This window comes from Bombyx mandarina, chromosome 22, assembly GCF_030267445.1.
Source record: "Bombyx mandarina strain Sakado chromosome 22, ASM3026744v2".
In the NCBI taxonomy this organism is placed as follows: domain Eukaryota; kingdom Metazoa; phylum Arthropoda; class Insecta; order Lepidoptera; family Bombycidae; genus Bombyx; species Bombyx mandarina.
Window position 1 is genome coordinate 12,299,644 of NC_143228.1, and position 25,737 is coordinate 12,325,380.

The following is a 25,737-nucleotide window of genomic DNA, read 5'->3' on the forward strand; positions in this document are numbered from 1 at the left end:
TGATTTGGAACTTTTTTACTGTCACGCTTGTTCAAAAACACAAATACATAATGATATCTATAAATGCACGCACTTTGTTTTGTTTATTTATTCTCATATACTCGTAACTCCTAAGCATCAAGTGGACGATGTCTTGTTCTGTATGCCATATAAATAAGGAATAATTTAGGTGTTTTAAATAACAATATGTTTTAAGCATTTGCAATATTTTAATCGCAGATATTAAATTAATAACGTACACTTCAAGCCCTGTCGGTGACAAACTGCAGCACGATGACAAGGTACGTGAACACAGAACGGCCCCCCTGAAAAAAAAAACAGTTCTTGACTTATCATTGACGGGGAGACTCACACACAGACTACCGGAACGAATGCCCTTATCCACCCCGCTATATAAGTTCCACGTCTATTTTTACAAAGATTTTTCGATCTGAAACAAAGAACTGCTCCTACTTCTAAATATTTTACTCTTAAATCTTGTCTGGTGCTGGTGCTGACCCGGCATGGATGCTTCGCTATCTGCAGCGGATAGGAGCTGAGCCGGCGACGAGGTGCCAACATAGTGGACACGACCTGGAAACCGCGGAACATACCCTCGCTGTCTGCCCCGCTTTCCACACCTATCTGTCGCCGCCGAGCCGGGGGCCGGAGGAGAACTTTTGCCCGACTGCGGCCCCTGTAGGAGGTGACCTCCCTCGGTAAAGACCGAGACAGGGCCGGGGCGACCTGAGGGGTTGAGGCTGCGCGGGTGATGTCTGCACTCTAGCGCGCTGGCAGCAGTTCCACGGAACTGTTGTGTAAGAGCAACCGATTGGCGGTGTATGGCGTTTCGGCCTGTCAGGGTGCCGTACCGAGACGGCCGACGTAGAGTCGTTGACTATCGCCTCGATGACCCGTCGGTCAGGCGTCCCAGGGGTTGTGCCGCGAGTCTGGTTGTAATATTGACCGCGAGAACCCCCTACTCTACCTGGGTTCTGATCCCGGGCGGAAATAGGACGTCGGGTGAGAGAGTGCAAAGGGAGTCATTTGGTGGGTAGGACTCTAAACATCCTTGGACCCGCGGTCTGCTCTCAACATCTGCAGACGCGCGCCCCCTAGGCGCGGGACCTCGTAGAGGGTTCGGCCCCCGGCCCGGAAAAAAGGGATTTTTGTAAGATTCAACTCACACATACCCCCCCACGGCGGATGGGACTGTGGGGATTTTCTTTGTACAATAAAAATCTCTTAAGTCGAAGGCATATTGTACCTCTATAGGGTATTTTTCGTGACCCGACCTTGAATTACCCGGGTCTGGTTACTGAAAAACATATACCTATGTAAATGTATAGTAGCATTTCTCAATGCTACGAAACCATATTTCTTCTTTCTGCAGAAAGAATAACAGTTTGACTTGCAATACTTAAAGCAATTTATTATCCGTAATACTTTTGGGCGAATTTCTCAATGCTACGAAACCATATTTCTTCTTTCTGCAGAAAGAATAACAGTTTGACTTGCAATACTTAAAGCAATTTATTATCCGTAATACTTTTGGGCGAATTTCTCAATGCTACGAAACCATATTATTTCTTCTTTCTGCAGAAAGAATAACAATTTGACTTGCAATACTTAAAGCAATTTATTATCCGTAATACTTTTGGGCGATTAACTATTATATTTTATCACTAAAACCAAAATTATCATTCTGTAACAGCGGTAACGTAACAATAACTGAAGCATTTCATTTAAATCAATTTAAAAAATACAATGGAATTAACAACTAAAATCAGATTTTATTCAGTTTTTTAAGAATTTAATAATAATTTTGTTTACCTACTGGAAAAAAGAGAATGTGTTCGGAGACTTTAAAATTTTTACTTACGCCTTAATTTCCGGCTACGTTACAGGAGACCACACAATACAACGTCAATCCGACACCCAACTTAAGACAAGAGGTCGAAGTCTCCATTGTATCAGATTCAACAGTAATTTTTCTACTACTACTTTTGTCATAAATAAATTACAAGTAAAATGTAATTCCTTACCTCATACAAAGAGCATTGTTTAATTCGAAAAGGCATTGGCGGTAAACTTAGGAACCTCGTGTAGAAGTTGCATCGACAAACGCATCGCCTACAACAATAATTGTCTCTTAAATTTGCTGTAAATCATCACGGCCTTAGGGATTAAATGCCGAAAGTATGCTTATCAAATAATGAGACTATACCGGAGTACTGATTACAGTTTAAGGAGATATTTAACTTACACACGTGTTTCACAAACGACTTTCACAATGAGAAATAACATCATACAATAAAACAAATCCAAAAAAGTTATAAATATGCATAATTACTGGTGTTAGAATGTATCTTAATCTATAAACGACCAATTCTTGTATATAAATATACAAATAATCTGAATCTCGGCCACGGCTTCAACAATTTTCATAAAATTTAATATACTATATATAGTTGAAGTCGTCGTGGCCTAAAGGATAAGACGTCGGTGCATTCGTATGTAGCGATGCAACGGTGTTCGAATCTCGCAAGCGAGTACCAATTTTTCTAATGAAATACGTACTCAACAATGTCCACGATTTACTTCCACGGTGAAGGATAATAAAATATGTAATAAAAATCAAACCCGCAAAAATTATAATTTGGGTAATCACTGGTGGTAGGACCTCTTGTGAGTTCACCCCACCTATTTCCGCGTCAAGCAGTAATGCGTTTCGGTTCGAAGGGTGGGGTAGCCGTTGTAACTATACTGAGACCTTAGAACTTATATCTCGAGGTGGGTGGCGCATTTACGTTGTAGATTTCTATGGGCTCCAGTAACCACTTAACACCAGGTGGGCTGTGAGCTCGTCCATCCACCTAAGCTATAAAAAAAAACGGGATTTCGGGGGCGATAAATCGATCTAGCTACGATTTATTTTCAGAAAATATTGTTTTATTCGTGTTTTTCATAATCAGCTTTATCGATAATTTGATTTTTTCTTTAAATAACCAGTTCATATTTTTTTATTATTCTGTCCGTATGATCGAAAAATATTATTCATATTTCATCATTTTATCAATATGTATTCGTATTTAAATATAATTTCTAAACAACACAATTTAAAAAAAAAAAATTATCCAGTCATTATCCAGTTATACATTTAAGCCGCCTGAATACCTACCACTCTTGCTCACTACTACCACCAAGAAGACATGCGTTCCGGTTTGATGGACCTCATATATCAAGGCGTGTGATGGCATTAACGTTTCGATATCATTGTCTCCAGAAACTATTTAACACTAAATAGACGGTGAACTTGTTACTCTTTCCGGCGGTATGGAAAAAGCGGACGTTATCGGTATACACAAGCCGGGCAAACCGAATAATGAAACCGCTAGTTACCGTCCGATTAGTCTCCTCCCAGCGATAGGCAAAATTTACGAACGGCTCCTTCGGAAACGCCTCTGGGACTTCGTTACCCGCGAATAAAATTCTAATAGACGAGCAGTTTGGATTCCGCGCCAAACACTCGTGCGTACAACAAGTGCACCGCCTCACGGAGCACATCTTAATAGGGCTAAATAGGCGTAAACAAATCCCGACCGGCGCCCTCTTCTTCGATGTAGCGAAGGCGTTCGACAAAGTCTGGCACAACGGTTTGATCTACAAACTGTACAACATGGGAGTGCCAGACAGACTCGTGCTCATCATACGAGACTTCTTGTCGAACCGTTCGTTTCGATATCGAGTAGAGGGAACTCGTTCTCGTCCCCGTCATCTGACTGCCGGAGTCCCGCAAGGCTCCGCACTCTCGCCGTTACTATTTAGTTTGTATATCAACGATATACCCCGGTCTCCGGAGACCCATCTAGCGCTCTTCGCCGATGACACGGCTATCTACTACTCGTGTAGGAAGATGTCGTTGCTTCATCGGCGACTCCAGACCGCAGTAACCACCATGGGACAGTGGTTCCGGAAGTGGCGAATAGACATTAACCCCACGAAAAGCACAGCGGTGCTATTCAAAAGGGGTCGCCCTCCGAATACCACTTCGAGCACCCCACTCCCCAATAGGCGCGTAAACACCTCCGCTGTTAGCCCCATCACCCTCTTTGACCAGCCCATACCGTGGGCCCGAAGGCCAAATACCTAGGCGTCACCCTCGACAGAGGGATGACATTCCGTCCCCACGTAAAAACGGTACGCGATCGCGCCGCGTTTATACTAGGACGACTCTACCCAATGCTTTGTAGACGAAGCAAACTGCCCCTCCGTAACAAGGTAACCCTCTACAAAACTTGCATACGCCCCGTCATGACGTATGCAAGCGTAGTGTTCGCTCACGCGGCCCGCACCAACTTGAAACCCCTTCAGGTTATACAATCCCGATTCTGCAGGATAGCCGTCGGAGCACCATGGTTCCAGAGGAACGTGGATCTCCACGATGACCTGGAGCTCGACCCCGTCAGTAAGTATCTACAGTCGGCATCGCTGCGCCACTTTGAGAAGACGGCACGACATGAGAACCCTCTTGTCGTGACCGCCGGAAACTACATACCCGATCCTGTAGACCGTTTGGTAAACCGTCGACGTCGCCCAAAGCACGTCATCACGGATCCTCCTGATCCATTAACGGTGCTTTTAGGCAATACAAGCACCGGTCACCGTCCTCGTCGAACCCGTCGCTTGCGACGAAGGGCTCGACGAGCGAATTAACCCACAGACACAGCCCACTGAGTTTCTCGCCAGATCTTCTCAGTGGGTCGCGCTTCCGATCCGGTGGTAGATTCTGCGAAGCACTGCTCTTGCTAGGGCGGTGTTAGCAATTCTCCGGTTTGAGCCCACGCGAGCTCACCTACACAAGCTAGGGTACGCTGATATAGCCTCTCAAGGCTATCAGCATAGGTAGGGAAACAAAATACTCTTCTTAGGAAAAAATATTATTTTGACAATGCCTTCTCGCAAACTATGCTATAAATAAATAAACAATTCATCTTCTTGATGTTAAATTTAGCAGATTAATTATAATTTATTAACACGAAATTAGCTCTGTCTGTCTGTTACGTTTTTCATTCCAAAACTACTGAACCTATGTTTACGAAATTCGGTACAGAATTAGTTTTAACCCTGTGGTTATAAAGAATGGTCCATTGAAAGCTACGGAAAGCTACTTGTAACGTAAAATATATACGTACTTCTGTGTTAACTTCTGAGTCAAAATCACTATTTATTATTTCGTGAATCACGAAAGAAGTATTCTTCGTCTGTAAAATAAAAATATAATTGCTAGATATAAAGACTAGAATGTAATCATTTTAATCAAGTAATCTTACTTCAGAATAGCTTATTAAACTATCAATGTATATTTCCCAATCGTCTGTACTAATAATAATATTCTCACAATATTTTTCAACTAAATCCTCACACTATAATCCCTGTTACATTGCCACTTTGGGAATAATGACAAAGGGAAGATCTTCCACCGAGCGGGTGAAATTTCTCGGTAGACTGACGGTCCGAATTTTGTTGTTCGGAACTTGTATATATGCCAAATATCTTGTGTTATATGATAGCTAACGCCACATCAACTCCTTTGCAATGCCCATCAATTTAAAAAGGATCTACAGGCTTCACCCGCCGGATTGCTCTATGACAAACCTCTAGGAGATTTAAATCTCCCCGGTAAATTTGTCAATCAAACCGTACCCAGTACAATGGTCGTAACCCACTTCACTGCTCAATTAAGTTCTTTCGCCAAAAAAATACAGCGGATCCCCGCCCTACGGCATAATAAACAAAGGAACAAACTTTTCAAGGAGAAACGCCGCATATGTCTACCTACGAGACGACTCTTCGCGTCCTCCATTTCTGCCAGCTTTCACAGAACCACACCAGGTTTTGGAACGGCACGAAAAAAAATTAAAAATACTGAACAAGGGTAAACTGATAATCGTTACTACAGACCGCCACAAACCAGCTTAGTCTTAGCTGAAGAGGGTTCCTTACAGGGGATTCGTGGGCAATTATGAATTCATCAAGCTCCCACAGAAAATCCTTTGGTAGTACCTAAAGCAACGGTATTGGACGACATGTCCGGTTTCCAAATTATTATCGCCCGCGTCTCTGGAGGGTAGGGATATTATGAGCTACTACATATTATTATACACTCACACACAACTGAGACTCATTTACATACACCACACATTTACATTTAATACCGCGCACACCAATTATCGCTTGCTAAATTAAAAACGAAAAGTTTTTGCCTCGTTGCATAATGAATTAAATTAAAACTTACATACCTCTCGCGTAATGGATTCACTGAAATAAACATTTGCGTAAATAATGCTGAGAGCATGCGACATCTGCCAAAAGACACAAATCAAGAAATCCACATACTTCTTTACATCATACAGCAACCCTGAAGCGGTAGCCTCCATGAAATAAAACATGTACAATATTATAAATACCATATACAACAGCATGGTCAAGACCAAAGCTGTACCGTACATTCGCTTTATGGCTTCCGTTGCCTTGTATAACATGCTATAGATTCTCGCACAAGCCTTGATCTTCTCGCAAACAATTCTATCTTGAAGCCTCTGCACTTTCTCCAAGTCAGGGGCCACTTTGTTACGGACAAAAACTTTGTACTCCCAAGCACTACGAGTCTTTATTTCACTAAGAACTTTATTGATATATTTGTATCTGCCAGAAGCAATAATGTGAAGTTATAACAAAAGAAAGTGCATCAGTGTAGACGACTTGGTATAGTTTCTCAGTTGGAACAATGACACTTAGATTTTCCAATGATAGCCATATACAAAACATGCGAACAAGAAAGTCACCGAGTTGAGCGATCGAAATGACGAGAGCTGTTTTAGCGTTTTTATTGTAGTCCACAGCCTCGCCCATATTTTCTATTGCGCTATCGATATCTACAATCCTTTGTATAAAAACTTGGTTTCCACTCATACGGAACGGAACCTTCCACATCGAATAAGTGACGTAGACTATTGAAGCTATTCTCTCGAAGTCATCGCCATAACGCTTCAATTTCGTATTGTATATCGTTCGCAAAATCGTTTGGTCTTCACTATGGGCTTTGTACGTGCAATAAAAATATAAAATATACCAGAATAAAAAGAATATTGTACCGATGAAACTAAATTTAGTAACGATACGATTTTCAGAGTTGACAGCGAGATATACCACGGAAACTCCAGATATTTTCCTTATAAGATCAGAAGGTAGCAACGCTTCGACGATGTTGTTATAGTTTCGGGTGTTTAGCAGTTTGTTAAATTTTTTTTTTCTTTCTCTCATTTTGTATTACGTGGGTATCAACCAAAATTCAAAGAACAATAAGTTAAATTAAATGTCTATTGTTTGTTTCATTTTTACTTTTATTACATCTAATTTACATGTATAATACATACAAATACCTACCTAATATGATTTTGAGAAATTATAATAATTAGATAATAGTGATAGTGCTTTTAGGAAATTAAAAGAAAATGTTTTAAGTGTGATAATCTACATTTATTATTCAAAACAAAAAAATACATAATAATATGTACATACAACATCGAGCTGAAATTTTATAGTGTATGCGTGCCGGAAACGTTTACCAAATATTAACAACTACACTCAAATACAGATCACCAAATACCATGCATAAAGGTATATGCCCGGGCCCTATGGTTTGGTATCATAAAAAAGTTATCTAAATTAGCAAATACATATACGACAAGGCAAACAATATGACAAGACGAACAAAACAAAAATACAAAACCATCTGTGATCGTTCAATTGTAACAGAAAACTCACTAAAGCATATTTAATTGCATCTCTCGTAATCGACGATAAGAAGCAAAGAAATTGTACTAGCAGGGGTTTGAAGATTGTAGATAAAGAAAATGTCACCTACACAGGAAACGCTATATTAACACTGGGCCACATAATAACTAGGAGTTAGAATGGAATTGGGTATGGTAATGGGATTTTAGGTTATGTTAATTTGCTTATATGGGTGGACGAACTCACAGCCCACCTGGTGTTAAGTGGTTACTGGAGCCCATAGACATCTATAACGTAAAATGCGCCACCCACCTTGAGATATAAGTTCTAAGGTCTCAGTATAGTTACAAATTTCAAGACTTAATTCCTGAATATCCTGCATACTAACTCTTTGCACTCTAGAGGTGACTCGCACAGTAAGCATAGTGCTGAGCATAAAATTCAATTAAAATTATTACCCAAGTCTCAAGTAAAGTTACAACGGCTCCCCACCCTTCAAACCGAAACGCATTACTGCTTCACGGCAGAAATAGGCAGGATGGTGGTACCCACCCGTGCGGACTCACAAGAGGTACTACCACCAGTAATTACGCAAATTATAATTTTGCGGGTTTGATTTTTACTACACGATGTTATTCCTTAACCGCGGAAGTCAATCGTGAGCATTTGTTGAGTACGTATTTCATTAGAAAAATTGGTACCCGCCTGAGATTCGAACACCGGTGGATCGCTCAATACGAGGGTACCGGACGTCTTATCCTTTAGGCCACGATGTGGGAGGATTAGTAATATAAGATTGGATGCTTCCATATATCGTTCTTGTATAATTCAAATGCTTCGTGATATCAGCATTCAACGTGATATACTCGGCTTATAATGAGCGCCTTTTTTATGAATCACAAAGGCTTATTTTCTAAGAGTTCTTTCCTACTTGATTGGTGGTAGCCTAAGGGGTTGGTAGCTGAGCTCACGGAGCTCAACCCAGGAGAACTTAATATTAGCCCTAGCAAGAGCATTGCTTCGCTACCACCGGATTGAAATCGCGACCCACAGGAGAAGATCCGGCGAGAAACGCAGTGTTTATGTGTATGGGCTAGGTTGAACGTCAAACTCAAAATTCTGAGAGTGTTTGAATATGTCTGACATAATGACTATAAGGACGAATAAGTGGCGCACAAACCGATTCAATGAATGTAATATATTTCAGACATGAAGTATGTTCTATTGGAAATATCAGCAACAAATTTTCTCTTTAATATATTATAATTTGGTCGGCCTTCTCTCCAAAGCCACCTGGCATCCGTCCACTGACTTCATCATGATGTCCAGTTTTACCCTGATTCGAGGAACAGGACCTTTCTCCGGTTCACCCACTACCTTGTATCTACGTAATATCGCAGATAAAGAAGCCTTCATCGAAATCATTGCATATTGATAACCTGCAAAAATATAAAACGAACCAATTAACGCGTTGTCGCTTCATACGAGCAATATTAAGTTCAAAACTATTTATTACAAAAAAGTAATTGAAGGGAAACAGTAAGTTCATCCAAGCGTAAATAGCTGTCAACATACAATAGCAAGCAATTTCAACAGTTTATCCTGTAAAAAAGGGAAGGCTGACCTCGAATATATGGCTCTAGGCTCGTAAATATCTGGTCGTGGTATGGACACAGTACTCACCCAAACAATTCCTAGGGCCGCTACTGAACGGCATGTAGCAGCACGGGTGCTCGACATTAAAACGCTCCGGTAGAAACCTGTCTGGATCGAAGTGTTCCGCCTCTGGACCCCAGTACTTTGGGTCTCTATGAATTCCCCAGATAGAAACGAATATACCTGAACCGGCAGGCAAAACGTTACCAGATGCTTAAAATAAGAGAAAAGCACTATTATTATTGACTATTACATAAAACTGTTTTATTACAAACTAATACAACCTCAAATTTATTTAGGAGAAACAATTAGTGACCTACCATAGCTACTTACAAAGATGTTTAGATATAATGTGATGTTTTTAATGAAGAAAGGATTAGTGATGGCCCGGAGGTCTTTCCAGTTTCACCAGGACAGATGGGCGAGCAAAGGCTCAGCCAAGAGGGGTGGGATTTGCTAACAGCTGTCCAAGCGGCTCCGAAAGAGACCTAATAACTCAAGAGCAATTGCTTCGCGAATGAATCTACTACTACTGAATCGGAATCGCGACCCCCTGAGAAGATTCGGCGAGAAACTCAGCGGGCTGATGTATAGATTAGGTTGCACGTCAACTCTTTGCCATAAGCCTGCTCCTAGTGTTAGAGGCCGTGGTAGATCGCGCGGGTGGAGCTGTAGCCACCAGGCGATATCTTCCTTGCTTTCCAAGGTGACAGAGCGAATAATCAGTGACCGACAGTACGGTTTCCTTGGAGAGCAAGGGCGAGGCTCTTGCTGTGAGCCTTGATATCTGGAAGGCCTTCGACAGGGTCTGGCATAGGGCACTTCTGTCGAAGCTACCATCTTACGGAATCCCCAAGGGACTCTGCAAGTGGATCGCTAGCTAGGAAAACTTGTGTCTGAAGTGGAAAACTTTCTGGGGCGAGTCAACCCCCAGGGCCTTTCTGGCGGGCCTTTCTGGGTGGAGAGAATTCAACCTGTTGAAGATACAAGTTTGCGCGTTCACTGCGAAGAAGGATCCCATTGTCATGGCGCTGCAATTCCAAGGAGTATCCCTGTAACCTTCCGAGATTATCGGGATACTTGGGGTCGACATTTCGAGCGATGTGTAATTTCAGAGTAATTTGGAATGCAAAGCCAAGTTGGCATTTTCCCATTGCTTGAATGCTTGGCTCAACAGAGCCAAGCGGTACTTTACGCCTGGACAAAGACTTTTGCTTTATAAAGCACAAGTCCGGCCTCGCGTGGAGTACTGCTCCCATCTCTGGGCTGAGGCTCCCAAATACCAGCTCCTTCCGTTTGACTCCATACAGAAGAGAGCCGTTCGGATTGTCGATAATCCCATTCTCACGGATCGTTTGGAACCTCTGGGTCTGCGGAGGGACTTCGGCTCCCTCTGTATTTTGTACCGTATATTCCATGGAGAGTGATCTGAGGAATTGTTTGAGATGATACCATCATCTCGTTTTTAATATCGCACCGCCCGCCACCGGGGTAGAGTTCATCCATACTACCTGGAGCCACTGCGTTCATCTACAGTGCGCTTCCGGTCTTCGAGGTCTTTTTTGCCACGTAGCATCTGGCTTTGGAATGAGATCCCCCCCCCACGGTGTTTCCTGAGCGCTATGACATATCCATCTTTAAACGAAGCTAGTGGAGAGTACTTAACGGTAGGCAGCGGCTTGGCTCTGCCCCTGGCATTGCTGAAGTTCATGGGTGACGGTACAAACTCACCACCAGGTGAGCCGTATGCTCGTCTGCCTACAAGAGCAATAAAAAAAAACACCACATTCCTTGAAATTATCTCGGATTACATTCGAAGTGCCCTCTTTTTTTGGTTCAGAAACGTCTGCACCCTGTCTGGCTCTAAAGTCAACTGTCATTTGTGAAAACCTTGAAATTTCCGAAGGAAAAAATCTGAATATGTACACAGAACACACAGTCCTAGCGTTATTTCAATCAGAGTTATCGTAACAACAAAATACTGAAATTTAAAATAGGAAAAAATGTGAGGTAATGACACGATTTTTTTTTTATTGCTTAGATGTGTGGACGAGCTCACAGCCCGCCTGGTGTTAAGGGGTTACTGGAGCCCGTAGACATCTACAACGTAAATGCCCCACACACCTTGAGATATAAGTTCTAAGGTCTCAGTATAGTTACAACGGCTTCCCCACCCTTCAAACCGAAACGCATTACTGCTTCACGGCAGAAACAGGAGGGGCGGCCGTACCTACCCGTGCGGACTCACAAGAGGTCCTACCACCAGTAATTACGCAAATTATAATTTTGTGGGTTTGATTTTTACTACCTGCACGATGTTATTCCTTCACCGTGGAAGTCAATCGTGAACATTTGTTGAGTACGTATTTCATTGGAAAAATTTGTACCCGCCTGCGGGATACGAACACCGGTGTATCGCTAGATACGAATACACCGGACAGTTGATTTGATTTTAATTCTAGTTTGCCGTTTGGTATTCTAAATTACCACTGCAAATAATAAAGCTCCTCCTTTGCCGATTTCGGCCCTGGAGATCATTTCAGATCCGTTTTTATCTCCGTCTCCATCTTTACTCCGTCCGTAATTGTCACGGTGTGCTCGTCGTCTGTGGCTAACATAGCCGATCTTATTCTTAGCCTTTGTGCATAATGCGGACAGGTTGGTAATAGTTGTTTTTTACTCTTCGATTCTGGTCGCCGAGCAGCTGTTTAGTCCCACTCAAAAGGCTCAATGCCGCACTTCTTCATGAGACACTTAAGCATATCTTTGTACCTCAAGAGTTGTCCGCCATGCTTACGTTTGCCTTCCTCAAGTTTAAAGAAAAAGATGCGCTTTGCCGTACCACCGCAAATAGCTATTGATGAAAGAACAACGCTTGACTACTACTTACGCAGTCTCGTATCCTCTAAAACTTTTCTTATGATAAACGGAACTGGAGGGAATAATCTGAGAGATTCCTTCACGACTCTTTCCAAATATTTCATCTTTTCTAAATCTTCTTTAACTAAGGCACGTTCCGAACCGTCGAAAATTCCGTACAATCTAAAAAAAAAATTATTAATTTACCGTTGTATGTACGTATGTATGTATGTGTTTCTTTAACTCAACTACAAATAAGTTTTTTTGTTGCTTCAATTAGAACTCTTTTATTCAATGATCATCACGGCATTGACGTGATGATATCACCTTGACACTTAATGTAAGATCTACTCAATTGCATAATACGAGGGCACCGGAACGTATTAATGCTTCGCGGCAAGCAGGCATGGTGGCTATTCATATATTCGCATTGCCCTATAAAGTGCTGTTTTATCCCTTAATTCGAAATATAATAGGACTTGACGGTCTGCAGATGACGGGAGCAGACCGTGGGCCCAAGGACATTTTTAGGGCCCGAGGTCGAAACTGGGGCAAAGCAGCACGACTCCCGCGGTCAACACTACAACTAACTGATCCGCTGGATCAGAACCATCCTACCGGGTCGGAACGCGATATACCGCCGACCGGGTTGCTCTTCCACACTCCGTTCAGCGTCGACGGCGACGACAGCAACACAAACTGTCGCCCCGTGACAATTGCCGGGAAGAAACTGGCTGGAGCTGGGCGAACGCCCCCGTCCGACCCCCGACTGGGTGGCGACGACTACGAGAGGAAAGAAGAGCTCTACCTCGTGCCCCGCCGTGTGCTCGTCGTAGCCGCTGTAATGCTGGCAATCCGGTGTGAGCCGTTTAAATTTTAGTTTATAATGTTTAGATACTTCAGCGAAATTTATTTATAGTATTATAGCAAAAGTAAATACAAAGCTTTGGTGGCTTAAAGGATAAAATAGCAGATACACCGATATAATATAGTCAGTTTGACCACTTAAACAGACGTATGAATATTTTAAAAAAAACGTGTATCTCAATACAAAGAAGAAGAGAAGTTACAGTATCTTTCTTACTCTTGGAAAATGTTTTCCTGTATTTTAGGGTATTTAGCTAAAAGCTCCAGTGTGAATCCAATACCGACTGCCGATGTGTCTGTGCCCGCCACTGTCAATGTTAGCATTTCTTCTCGTAGTTCGACATTAGTATAACCTTTTTCGTCTCCAGGAAACGTAATCAGAAGATCCAAGAGTGTCTTACTTTTGTGTGACCCTAAATCTGGGAGAAGAGGAAATTGATTTTTTACTATCTAAGATGAGTAAATTCAAATCTGATCTGGCACTAATAGACAGCATACTGTGAATGCCTCTGTTTGCTTAAGCACACAGTGTTTTTTAATTATCAAACCAGCGTACTGCGGTCACCAGCTTATATTTACTGGTGGTGTATCGTATTGTAAGGCCTCACGGGTAGAATAAAGTTTTGGCATTTCCATGAATATATTTAATTTAGAATAATTTTCAAGTTCTTTGCCTTATGACGTTCAAGAAATGATGTTGAAATTTATATTACAGCATTCCATTGTATACTGAAAACAATCTCATGAATACCAACGTTAAAATCTGTATAAGTTTACGTACTTCAAAAATATATCACTCAATTTTCGACTTTGTGTAAAAAAATTGTTAAATTGTTTTGTAAATTGTATATACTGTACCTACCATAATGAGTATCCACTTCTAGATCTTTAGAAATCTTCTCCATGTGAAACTCTTCTCTTTTACTCTGAATTACCTGAAAATCAAACATAAAATTAAATGATAAAACTCTGAACGTCATGGTCTAGGCTTTTTTTCGTGACCTTAATGTAGTGAGCACTCTTTGTGGCTTTATCTTTAATATTTACTGACAATTCTAGACGGGTAAGCCTAGCACATTTTAACTTGCCTAATTACTAGCATGAACTAACGTGTGATCAACTGCTATGGCGTGCTCTGATATGTACGTCTTACCTATTTCTATCGCAAAATTATAATTAGTTCTGTTTTGATGGTAACGACATTGACGTCTGCTGGCATTCTACGGTCGAGAGGCTATTCCAATTGCGCCGATTTTTCTATCCAGAGCGTTCAGTTCGGTCTGAGTCCACCCGAGCACGCCGAAGGTACACATAAGAACGGGCATCAGCCAGCCGCTAAACGCCCATGTCTTATTTACACCCGACAAAAGGCTTTTACACACTTTTGTCAGACGTTCATAAAACACGTCGCATGCAGCCTGTTTGAAGACCACAACGTCAATACCTATATTTTGTACATGCCCAAATACCGGTATGTTTCGCCCTTGGAGAGTGCCCAAAGGCTTATCCTAATGGATACGGGTAAACGATTCAATGAGACTATTCTCCCTCTCTCTACACAGTGTTAACCGTGAAATTAGGGACGACCTTGCCCTTGTTCTGTCTTTGGTGGCAATCGGACGTCGAGCAAGAGTATTCGTGAAGTTTAGTCGGTACTCGTCCCGTAGGGCAGTTTTCGGAAGATGACCCACGCGCCTTTCTCAAGATGTAGTATCTTCGCAGACGCCGGAGTCCGAGATAAATCTGAAGTCCTGATCCGATACCCCATCGGTCTGGTATCCGTAAACGAAAACTTCAAAAAAACTTCTAAGTGACAGCGTAACAGCAGCGTGTTACTTAGGTACTATGAGTTAGTGAGTCACTTCAAAATTTGGTAGTTAAACAGTTTATTAATTACTAGCGGTCCCCGGTAGTCGAAAATCGACTATAATCTAAATAAGTAAATAAATAAGTATATACTAATATAATAAATATAATAGTATATAGTAAGGAATACCCTACAAAAAGGGTATAAAACCGGCGCGCAGCTCCGTCACCCGCGCATTTGTCGGTTGACATTCGTCGAGAGAACATCGTTCAAAGACTTTAAGTGTTAATTTAGGAAACACGAATTTTATAATAATGTTGAGGGTACAGTGCCTATAAATAGCAACGCCTTTGCTCGAAACATTCATCGACCCCGTCAGTAAGTATCTACAGTCGGCATCGCTGCGCCACTTTGAGAAGGCGGCACGACATGAGAACCCTCTTGTCGTGGCCGCCGGAAACTACATACCCGATCCTGTAGACCGTTTGGTAAACCGTCGACGTCGCCCAAAGCACGTCATCACGGATCCTCCTGATCCATTAACGGTGCTTTTAGGCAATACAAGCACCGGTCACCGTCCTCGCCGAACCCGTCGCTTGCGACGAAGGGCTCGACGAGCGAATTAACCCACAGACACAGCCCACTGAGTTTCTCGCCGGATCTTCTCAGTGGGTCGCGCTTCCGATCCGGTGGTAGATTCTGCGAAGCACTGCTCTTGCTAGGGCGGTGTTAGCAATTCTCCGGTTTGAGCCCCGCGAGCTCACCTACACAAGCTAGGGTACGCTGAAGTAGCCTCTCAAGGCTATCAGCATAGGTAGGAAAAAAAAAAAAAAAAAAAAAAAAAAAAAAAAAAAAAAAAAAAAAAAAAAAAAAAAACGAAACATTCATTCCATCGGCGGCGTTCGTGAGAGAAGGTAGTCGTGGACATAATATTAAAGACAAACAATATTATTGTATTCTCAATTTGACCACAGACTTTCAACATTAACAAATTTTTTACAATAAACACAGAGCATATGTGTGTGTAAATGTGTTGTTTCAAATATATGGTAGTGTGTGTAACGTTTTCTTTGTTTTTTGTAGGATTGGTAAGAACGGAACGTATGAATAGAGTGTGGAACGGAGCGTTAAGATGTGAGTTTTTTTTTTTTTTTTTTTTTTGCTTAGCTGTGTGGACGAGCTCACAGCCCACCTGGTGTTAAGTGGTTACTGGAGCCCATCGACATCTACAACGTAAATGCGCCACACACCTTGAGATATAGTTCTAAGGTCTCAGTATAGTCACAACGGCTGCCCCACCCTTCAAACCGAAACGCATTACTGCTTCACAGCAGAAATAGGCGGGGCGGTGGTACCTACCCGTGCGGACTCACAAGAGGTCCTACCACCAGTAATTACGCAAATTATAATTTTGCGGGTTTCATTTTTATTACACGATGTTATTCCTTCACCGTGGAAGTCAATCATGAACATTTGTTGAGTACGTATTTCATTAGAAAAATTGGTACCCACCTGCGGGATTCGAACACCGGTGCATCGCTTCAACACGAATGCACCGGACGTCTTATCCGTTAGGCCACGACGACCACATAAGAAGTGAGAGAAAATGGAAAGAAAGAGAGAAGAGAATGACAGATAGAATGACAGAGAATTGGAAGATGGCGAAGACGGTTGAAAAATGAGTAAGACGTAATAAAATTAGTGTTAATTATTAATTACTATTATAATAGAAGATTTTGGAATAGTGTAACTTTTATTTTATGCGCTGCAACCACTATTCTACATTTTTGGGGGCTCGTCCGGGATAAAAACAAATATTCGTCCGTGATAAATGACAAATATTCGTTCGGGATCGACGCCATAAAAATTTCAAGATTTTAACGAAAGACGTGGTAAGGAGAATAGACGAATTTTTATAATAGACGAAAATATAACGACGATTATTAAGAAGAAGACGAATTATAAAAACGTAAGAAGATTTCAAGAAGAAGATTTGAAGACGAATTACGATCACGTTGTTTAAACGGTGGCAAATATTTCAAGATGTCTTTCAACCAAGGAACTTTTATTTCTACGGAAAACAAAGACCCAATTTTCAGTTTAATTGATATGACTAAGTTCAGTGGCGAAGATCACACTTACACCTCGACGAAATGGGCGCAGGATCTAGAAGACAACGCCGAAATATTTGGATGGTCGCCTCAACAACTACTTATCATAGCACGTAGATCTTTATCAGGAACAGCACAGTTATGGTTAAAGACGGAGAAGGTTCATAAAAGTTATGAAGAACTCAAGGCAGCCGTGCTCAAAGAATTTCCTGATGTGATGAACAGCAAAGAGATGCATGAGCTCATGACGGCACGCAAGAAACATAAAGACGAGTCATATTATCAATATATGCTAATTATGAAGGAGATGGGAAAACGAGCGAGATTCCCAGATTACGTTGCCATTCAGTACCTCATAGACGGCATTACAGACCTGGAGATGAATAAAGCAATTTTGTACGGTGCGGTTACTTATCCGGTGCTGAAAGAAAAGTTGTTGTTGTACGAAAGAATCAAAGAAAAATCTGCCAAACAGAATGCTGAACTACATATTAAACGAACTGCAACGGCTTCGGTTAGAGATTCCATGTCAAGAACCAACCAGTATTGTTACAATTGTGGAGAAAAAGATCATCGAGCTAGTGCATGCCGAAATGGAATGAAGTGTTTCAGGTGCAATGAATTCGGCCATATTAGTTACAAGTGCACCAATTCTAACACAGGAAGTACCGAAAGTTCGAGTTACACGAAAACGTCGGTAAAACAGCTGCCGAGAGCTGTCAGATCAGCCAATCAACGGGTTCAAATCCATCCATTGATAAAACAGTCCGATGTAGAACCGAAAAAAGAATCGGTTATGTTCGGAGCGACTTCGTCGGAAAATCAGAGCGAAGCATGCAGCCAAGAAATTTGCAAGATGAAGGATGACAACTGTAATGACAGCAACGTCATGCAGGTTGTAAACAAACAACGTGACCGGCAACATAGCCAGAATAAACCACTAAAATCGATGAAAATAGGTGATAGATTAATAAGTGCATTAATAGATACAGGTAGCGACGTGAATTTAATATCAGAAGATCTGTGGAAAGAGTTAAACTTGCCGTGTAACGATGATAACATGATTTTATCTGGACTTGGACTCTATAAAGTAAGGTCGTGCGGTAAAATCTTTGCATGTATTATTTTCGATGAACGGTGCTATAACAATGTAATTTTTCATGTAGTACCGAATGGGTCAATGCCCTATAGATTAATTATAGGACAAGAATTTCTACAAAATGTTGTGATGTTAGTACGTGAAGGTGCTGTACTATTTTTTAAGAAAGGTGATGAATGTTTGTCGTGTGTAAATTGTGTGACTGAGGTTGATGCTAGTGAACATATTAGCAATCCCGATTTAAAGACGAAAGTTACGCGAATTGATGAGTATAAGCCGATACAGACGAAAGAAGCTCTTATTAAGATGAAGATAATGTTAAAAGATGATGTACCAATAGCTCAGCGACCTCGAAGAATGTCACTTATTGGAACAAAGACAAGACGTAAAAAAGATATGAATATGATTGACGTTTTGGAACAAGAAATTAACGATGGATATGATGAAAATAAAGATAATTTAAGACAGAAGGCCAAGCAACAGATTAAGAAGATACAAGAAGAAAATATTATAACATTTAATGATAAAGGAAAACGTAGTTCAACTTATGAGTTGGATGATTTAGTAGTCATTAAGAGAACTCAGTTCGACCCTGGGCTTAAACGAAAGCATTTAGGACCTTACAAGATTATTAAAGTTAAAAGATATGATAGGTATGATGTCGAGAAACTGTATGATACTACCGAAGAGCCAAAGAGGATTTCCAGCTCTGCAGACAATATGAAGAAATGGCCAGATAAGGATGAATGATTGTTTGTGTGTGTGCTTGGATATATAACTGTTGTATCTATAATACTACTCACGTATCCTCACGAATTTTAGGCTATGTATTTAAAACTTATTTTGTTATTCAGTAAATTTTTTTTTTTTGTGTAAAAAGTAAGACTGTCAGATTCAGAACTATTTTATTTTATGACGTTGTATGGAGGAGCCATATCTGAGGGCAGATATGAGAGCAGGATGGCCGAATGTAGGATTGGTAAGAACGGAACGTATGAATAGAGTGTGGAACGGAGCGTTAAGATGTGAGTGAGAGAAAACGGAAAGAAAGAGAGAAGAGAATGACAGATAGAATGACAGAGAATTGGAAGATGGCGAAGACGGTTGAAAAATGAGTAAGACGTAATAAAATTAGTGTTAATTATTAATTACTATTATAATAGAAGATTTTGGAATAGTGTAACTTTTATTTTATGCGCTGCGATCCCTTTTCTACAATTCAATGAATTTTTTATGCCTAATTAAGAAAATTATTAGCATTCTGCACTCCTTCACTATATTCTCTATAGCGACCCGCCCTCGCTTCGCTTCGGAAACATTAAAACACACATGAAATCAAAAAAAAAAGAAAAATCAAAAAAAAATTGCCTATGTTCATCAGGGACAATGTCGGCTTCTAATGGAAAAATAATTTTTCAAATCGGTCCAGTAGTTTCGGAGCCTATTCGAAACAAACAAACAAATCTTTCCTCTTTATAATATTAGTATAGATAATATTAGCATAGATATAGATATAGATAAGTGTGAGAAATTTCTTACTCCTCCGTCCGCGCAATTTTCGTAAAAAGGGGGTACAAAGTTGATAAATGAGTTTTATCTTAAACTATAATAAAAAAATACTTAAGTACGAACACATCAATAAATTTACCTGGTCAATAAATTCATGCCACACTTTAATACACTTCTGAAGCTCATTGAACACAGGAAACTGTTTGAAAAGCCAATCCGGATGCAGCCATACATGAAACATCCTCTCACAGATTACGTTAAGAAAACGGTTCATAGATTTCAAGAGCTCTGATTCAGCCTTTGCTTGTGCATTGATATTCACGCCCATTGCTGTTTCTAAAATGAAAACGTATTTTTAATCTTATTATCTCTAAAAAGTCCAACGGCCTCAATTACTTTTAAGTGATTACTGGAACTGTAAGGATAATATCGCCCTGAAATATTAGAAAGTCGTCATTCCTTTTAAATAACGACTGCCCCCCACCCTTCAAACCGTAATACATTATTACTTTGCTGCTGAAATAGACAGGGTGGTACATATCCGTTCAGACTCATATTATCACGAGTAATTTTTCCAATAAAATACGTACTTAACAAACGTTTACGATTGACTTCCACTGTGAAAGAATAACAACGTATAATAAAAATGAAAGCGGCAAAAAAACTGTATCATTTGAGAAACTGGTGGTAGGACTTCTTGTGAGTTCGCGCGGGTAGGGTAGGTACCACCACCCTGCCTATTTCTGCCGTGAAGCAGTAATGCGTTTCGGTTTGAAGGGTGGGGCAGCTGTTGTAACTATACTTGAAATCTTAGAACTTATATCTCAAGGCGCATTTACATGGTAGATGTCTATGGGCTCCAGTAACCACTTAGCACCAGGTGGGCTGTGAGCTCGTCCGCCCATCAACGCAATAAAAAACTAAGGAGACTTAATATTCGTCAATTGAATTTAAGCTGTAACTTACCACAAACAGAGTCCAATGTGTAAGCGCTTAGAAAAGGCCAAGAGCTGAACATCCCTTTGCCGACGCATTTACTCAAACTTGAAACAAGCTTCTCGCTTTGCTCAGAGATTATTCCTACAAAACTGTGAACTATTTTGGGACTGAACGCTGGCACCATAATTTTTCGACGTCTTCGCCATATCGACACTAAAATTTCATTTTATACACACAAATGTATTACACGAACTCACCAATACTATACAAGACTCGTAGCAATGAAATGAAATAATTTTAAAGCAATCTATATATATAAAAATGAATTGTTGTTCGTTAGTCTCGCTAAAGCTCGAGAACGGCTGGACCGATTTGACGAATTTTGGTCTTGAATTATTTATGGAAGTCCAGAGAAGGTTTAAAAGGTAGATAAATATGAAAATGCTCGGAATTAAATAAAAATAATTTTGTGTTTCGTTTGATGTGTCCCCCGTCGGTTGGATTCCTTTTTTTTGTTTTAAGTTTATTTTATACAAAAGTTTAGGTCTTTTATTTATCGATTGAGGCACTACGAAGTCTGCCGGGTCAGCTAGTATCCATATAAAAATGAGCCAACGAGATGACACTGTCAATACGTATTTGAGACAAGCTAACGAAAACTAAGAATAAATAACACTATAATAATAAATATGTTAGACTGGTAGAAAATATTATATGAAGTATGAATGAATCTCTGAGACATACAAATTGAACAAACGTACCTGGTGCAAAAATGCCGCCATTCCCTATCCCCGGTCGAAAAAATCTATGTGAATCGTCTTTCTCCAAGCAGGTCTTCAGAATTACCTCCAAGTCAAAAGGATTTGATGACACTAAATAAATAAATAAAAGATTTGCATAAAATTCTTCTAATCAATTCTCCTTATCTTCTAATTCTATTTCTACCAACAACTGACATCTAAACTAATTCTTGATGAAAAACAAATTAATCTAAACCAAAAAATTACAGTGTTAAATTGATTAAGCCGACGCATTATCTGTGCGAACAGCTGTACGGCAACAGCGGAAATCGAGGTCATTTCGGATCCTCCCGATCTACTAACGATGCTTTTAGATACCTCAAGCACCGGTCATCGTTCTCATTGAACCCGTCGCTTACGACGAAGGGCTCGACGAGTAAATTAACCCTCAGACACAGCCCACTGAGATCATCTGCAGATCGTCAAGTCCCGAAAAAAGAAAGAGCTCTTGGTCCTTCTCGTAATAATATATATCTCGTAATAATAAATAAATAACATTATGGACAGTTCTTATAGAAGACTTCATTTCTTCTGCTAGAAAACAAACAGTACCGTGACGATCCGCCAAGACAACGTTTTCAAAATTTTAAATCATTTGTTCAATCACTACCAATGTAGGGCATCCCGTGCTGGGATCGTCGTTAATCCCGAAATCATGTCTTGTGGTCGCGATTCCGATCCCACGGAATAGATTATATTCATCTATTCCGTCCTAATACAAAATTAGAGCAAAGGCCTTTCCAACCTTATTTATCTATTCCGGGTCCGATCCGGTAGTAGATACTGCTAAGCACTGCTCGTACTAGGACTAGTGTTAGGATTTTTCTCAGGTTGAGCCCGTGAGCTCACCTACCCGTCTGGGCGTAGCTGGAATTGTCCTCTAGGCCACCAGCGAATAGGCAGGGGAAAAAATTGAAGTTCTTCCTCGCTTGAACTCAGCACACAAACGCTCAACCGTAAAGTGTGAAGGAGCATGAACCCATAATGTTGCTCTCAAATCTTGATTTACCAGCTCCGTAGTAAAATTTTACAAGCAAAGAAACTTTATTACCGTGCGAACTTAAATTTTAAAAAGAACACATTCCGACGCAAAAAAAAATGTCTGCTATTTTAAAAAAACAAAAGGAAATTGATTGTTTTAATTACATTTTAACTTACATCTCGACTATGCCTACTAGTAATTTTGTTTCTTTCCAAGGAGATTGTGTCGCATTATCACTATTTATTTAGCACCCTTTGTAAACCCACAATCATGCGGTACGTATACATATTTTATGATAATTAGCTGTTTGGTTTGTTAAATATTAACAATGAAATACCAGGTGATGAAAGGTAGAACACCAGAGGTATGCCGGAATCGAAGAACTTGTAGGAACACAGTTTGTTATGTAAACAAAATTGTTCGTAGTCATAACATGCGGCTGCGCCCGCAATCTCCTTTGCTTTTTACTTTTTACGTTCATTCAGTCGCGAATAAACGCTCCGATTAACCAGTTGTGTTATTTAATCATCTCACTTCCGATAACGCCCTGAACCATTATTGACCACTACAAAAAAAACTGCTAAGCCCAATAAAATTGGCTAGATAACAAAATCATGGAGTCTGCTCATAACCACATCTAACACAAAAAATACTATTTTCGAATTTCGTCAACATTAACCTTCTTAAAATGTACTGAAAAAAAGTATATCGGTCGATAAATTTAATGGAAAATTGTACTAAGTATTTTGCCTATTTATATAAAAATACTCAACTCACCAAAGTAAAGAATGTGAAACAACCACATAGTCACTATGCCATTGTGTTTCATGGAATCGTAGCTGTATCTTTGAAGTGACGACATTATTCTAAAAGAACAAATATTGGAGTTGAAACTATGTCGTCGTATGTATACTTTAATAATAATAATAATATTTTCAAGCCTCTTAAAATACAAACATGTACAAGAATTCTTAACACTAGTATAATAATATACATGGCTTTTTTATGAGGTATACAATAACAATATTCCCTGGCTTTTATGCTAGGAAAACTTTTGTTACAAAAGTCAGTGGTTCAGTGCTAGGTCACCAGGTAAGATAAGTTAACCAGGAAGAGCGATCTGTAAGAATGTAGTACGTACGTGTGAGTGTGTGTGTGTGTGTGTTACTATTTGGAATCGTGAAGTAATAGGTACTCAACCAAATAATCTTGGGTGGTGGTTTTAAACGACGGTTTGAAGCGTGGAACTATCATTTTTTAGTAGATGCTTTTTATACCTCAACATATGTGATGGCATACACGGTTTGACTCCGCATTAATGGACACCGGTAACCGCTTAACACGATATGGGCTGTAGGCAACTTTTTTCAATTTTCTCTTTTAATTATTTTATTTATTAAATTTCATGCACATTGATTTAAAACACATTAGCGGACTTAATGACTAAGACATGATCTGCCAATCAATCAAGGGTGATGCAGAAAAGGACGTCCTTGGTGCATTTGTTGATCAATTAAAGTTAAAATAGATACTTTATAATTTATTAAACAAAGTTTGTTTACTAAACGAGTATACTACATAAAATGTAAATATAAGAAATGCATAAATTATAATCATATTATAATACATAAATATTAAATATGTACATATATACATTTAAAAGTTTATGTGTACATACGTGCATGACTTACAAAACACTAGAACAATTATGTCTTATATTCCAATTATTGTAGTTCAACGCATTAAAAGTAAAATTATAATGACATTACCTGCGCTAAAATGATTTTAGATTTCAACACCTTGACGCCACTGACTAATTTACTTTTACAACCTTGTAGATCTATGTTATTGCTGGCATAAAGATACTACATGCCACTAAAACCTCTAATCCAAAAAAAATGAAGAACCCTTTTTTATTATTATTTTATAACTTTGTCTAAGAAACAATACATAAATATAATGATGAAAGTAGTCTAATAAATGAATTTTCCGATTAATTAAAAAAAAATCCGTTTCCAATCTTGTACTGAATTTAATGAACGAATAAAATAATAAATAAACGAATTTACACGCTATTTAACAAAAAACAGTGTTAAAATTGTGTAATGAACTCTCAAAAGTTCTGGAAAATGTAATTAACGATCTAGCGTTTCAGGAACGAATACTATCAACATTACTAAGACTTACTACACAGATTAATTTTATATGTGATAACACCAATTAGTTACGATATTATAAAATATAGGTATAGGTAAGTAGTCTATAAATCCTTATTTGAGACTGCTACACAATAATAATGTATTTATTATCTGTGACACTATAAAATTGCCGCCAAAAGTTGAAAAGTGAAAAAATCGTAACCGCATAAACCGCTGCTAAAATAAAAGTAATTACCAAATTCGCCTTTACTTATTTGAAGTAGTCTCGCATGTTTGAAAGTAAGATACATAATCACCAACCGCATTGGTAATTGGCGATCACCTCTGTCATCGAAAGTTTTCAAGCGGAGATAGAAGAGGGCAACAGACTGAAGTCTACAAGGAAAACGCTGAACAAGTTAGTGCACAGTCTTCTTTAATCTATCAATCTCATTTTTTTAATAATTAGGTTGTTATCGCGTACGGTCCGCTTAAAACCCAATATGTTTGTTATATTTTAGATTCGTTATCTTATCTTCTAATAACTTTTCCTCTTGTTTTATATTTAATATAAAATGTGAATTTCTATGTTTGTTAGATTATGTTGAAACTTTGTACAGCTGGTATTGGCGTTTCAGATCAGTGCATTTCATTTAGTACAATCAACTCGGTTGCATTCGAGTACTTTTTCGTTAGACCATTTGTATGGGATTAAATATCGTAAAATTCACTAAGCGATCACAAACAAATTTATAGAAAATCCGTCAGGGGTACACCGGAGTTCATCCGGTTTATCCGGAGAGTGTTTTTATATATTACATTGCGATAGTCACAAGGCTTGGTCGGATTGGTTTTATAAAAAAATGCTTACCCTCTGTGTTACCCATCATTTTGTGGGCCACGCCAACTAACAGGTTTGTCTCGTCAGGAGTCGGGATAGCCGCTGCCAATTTATACATATTCCTCCGTCTGTACCGGAACACTAAAACCCAGCCGAGCCCAACTAATATCAGAAGGAGTGCAATCATTTTCCTATAATTCGTTTTTACATAACGCACGTACGTCTGCTTTGGTTAAAGCCGGGGTTATAAAATTGCCTAAGGAAAGACCTCTCATTTATAGTATTGTTTCGCAACAACGATTATCTGACTTCCGAAGTCGACACGAAACTTGCTGCACTTAAAAACTAGT

At 39.7% G+C, this 25,737-nt stretch overlaps 2 protein-coding genes and 1 pseudogene across 3 annotated transcripts; 1 reads left to right on the plus strand and 2 right to left on the minus strand.

Annotated features, from left to right (window-relative positions):
* Positions 1–242: 242 nt before the first annotated feature.
* Positions 243–8,622, minus strand: LOC149500363 (uncharacterized; annotated as a pseudogene).
* A 49-nt stretch (positions 8,623–8,671) lies between these two features.
* LOC114247616 (cytochrome P450 4C1-like) lies at positions 8,672–25,676 on the minus strand. 2 transcript variants are annotated; one of them, XM_089736751.1, is made up of 10 exons: positions 25,414–25,676; positions 23,186–23,274; positions 21,388–21,498; positions 20,654–20,839; positions 19,827–20,023; positions 14,024–14,096; positions 13,379–13,580; positions 12,326–12,477; positions 9,463–9,648; positions 8,672–9,218 (listed from the first exon to the last, which is right to left on the minus strand). In XM_089736751.1, exons 1-10 carry the CDS (start codon positions 25,572–25,574, stop codon positions 9,040–9,042), a joined length of 1,536 nt encoding a protein of 511 aa, XP_089592877.1. In that variant the 5' UTR covers positions 25,575–25,676; the 3' UTR covers positions 8,672–9,039. The 2 variants fall into 2 exon arrangements, with proteins under 2 accessions (XP_089592877.1, XP_089592876.1); XM_089736750.1 differs by lacking the exon at positions 25,414–25,676 and having other exon boundaries at positions 13,379–13,574; positions 23,186–23,267.
* Positions 17,075–19,392, plus strand: LOC149500364 (uncharacterized). The gene has a single exon (XM_089736748.1). It carries the CDS (start codon positions 17,078–17,080, stop codon positions 18,926–18,928), a length of 1,851 nt encoding a protein of 616 aa, XP_089592874.1. The 5' UTR covers positions 17,075–17,077; the 3' UTR covers positions 18,929–19,392.
* Positions 25,677–25,737: the final 61 nt, after the last annotated feature.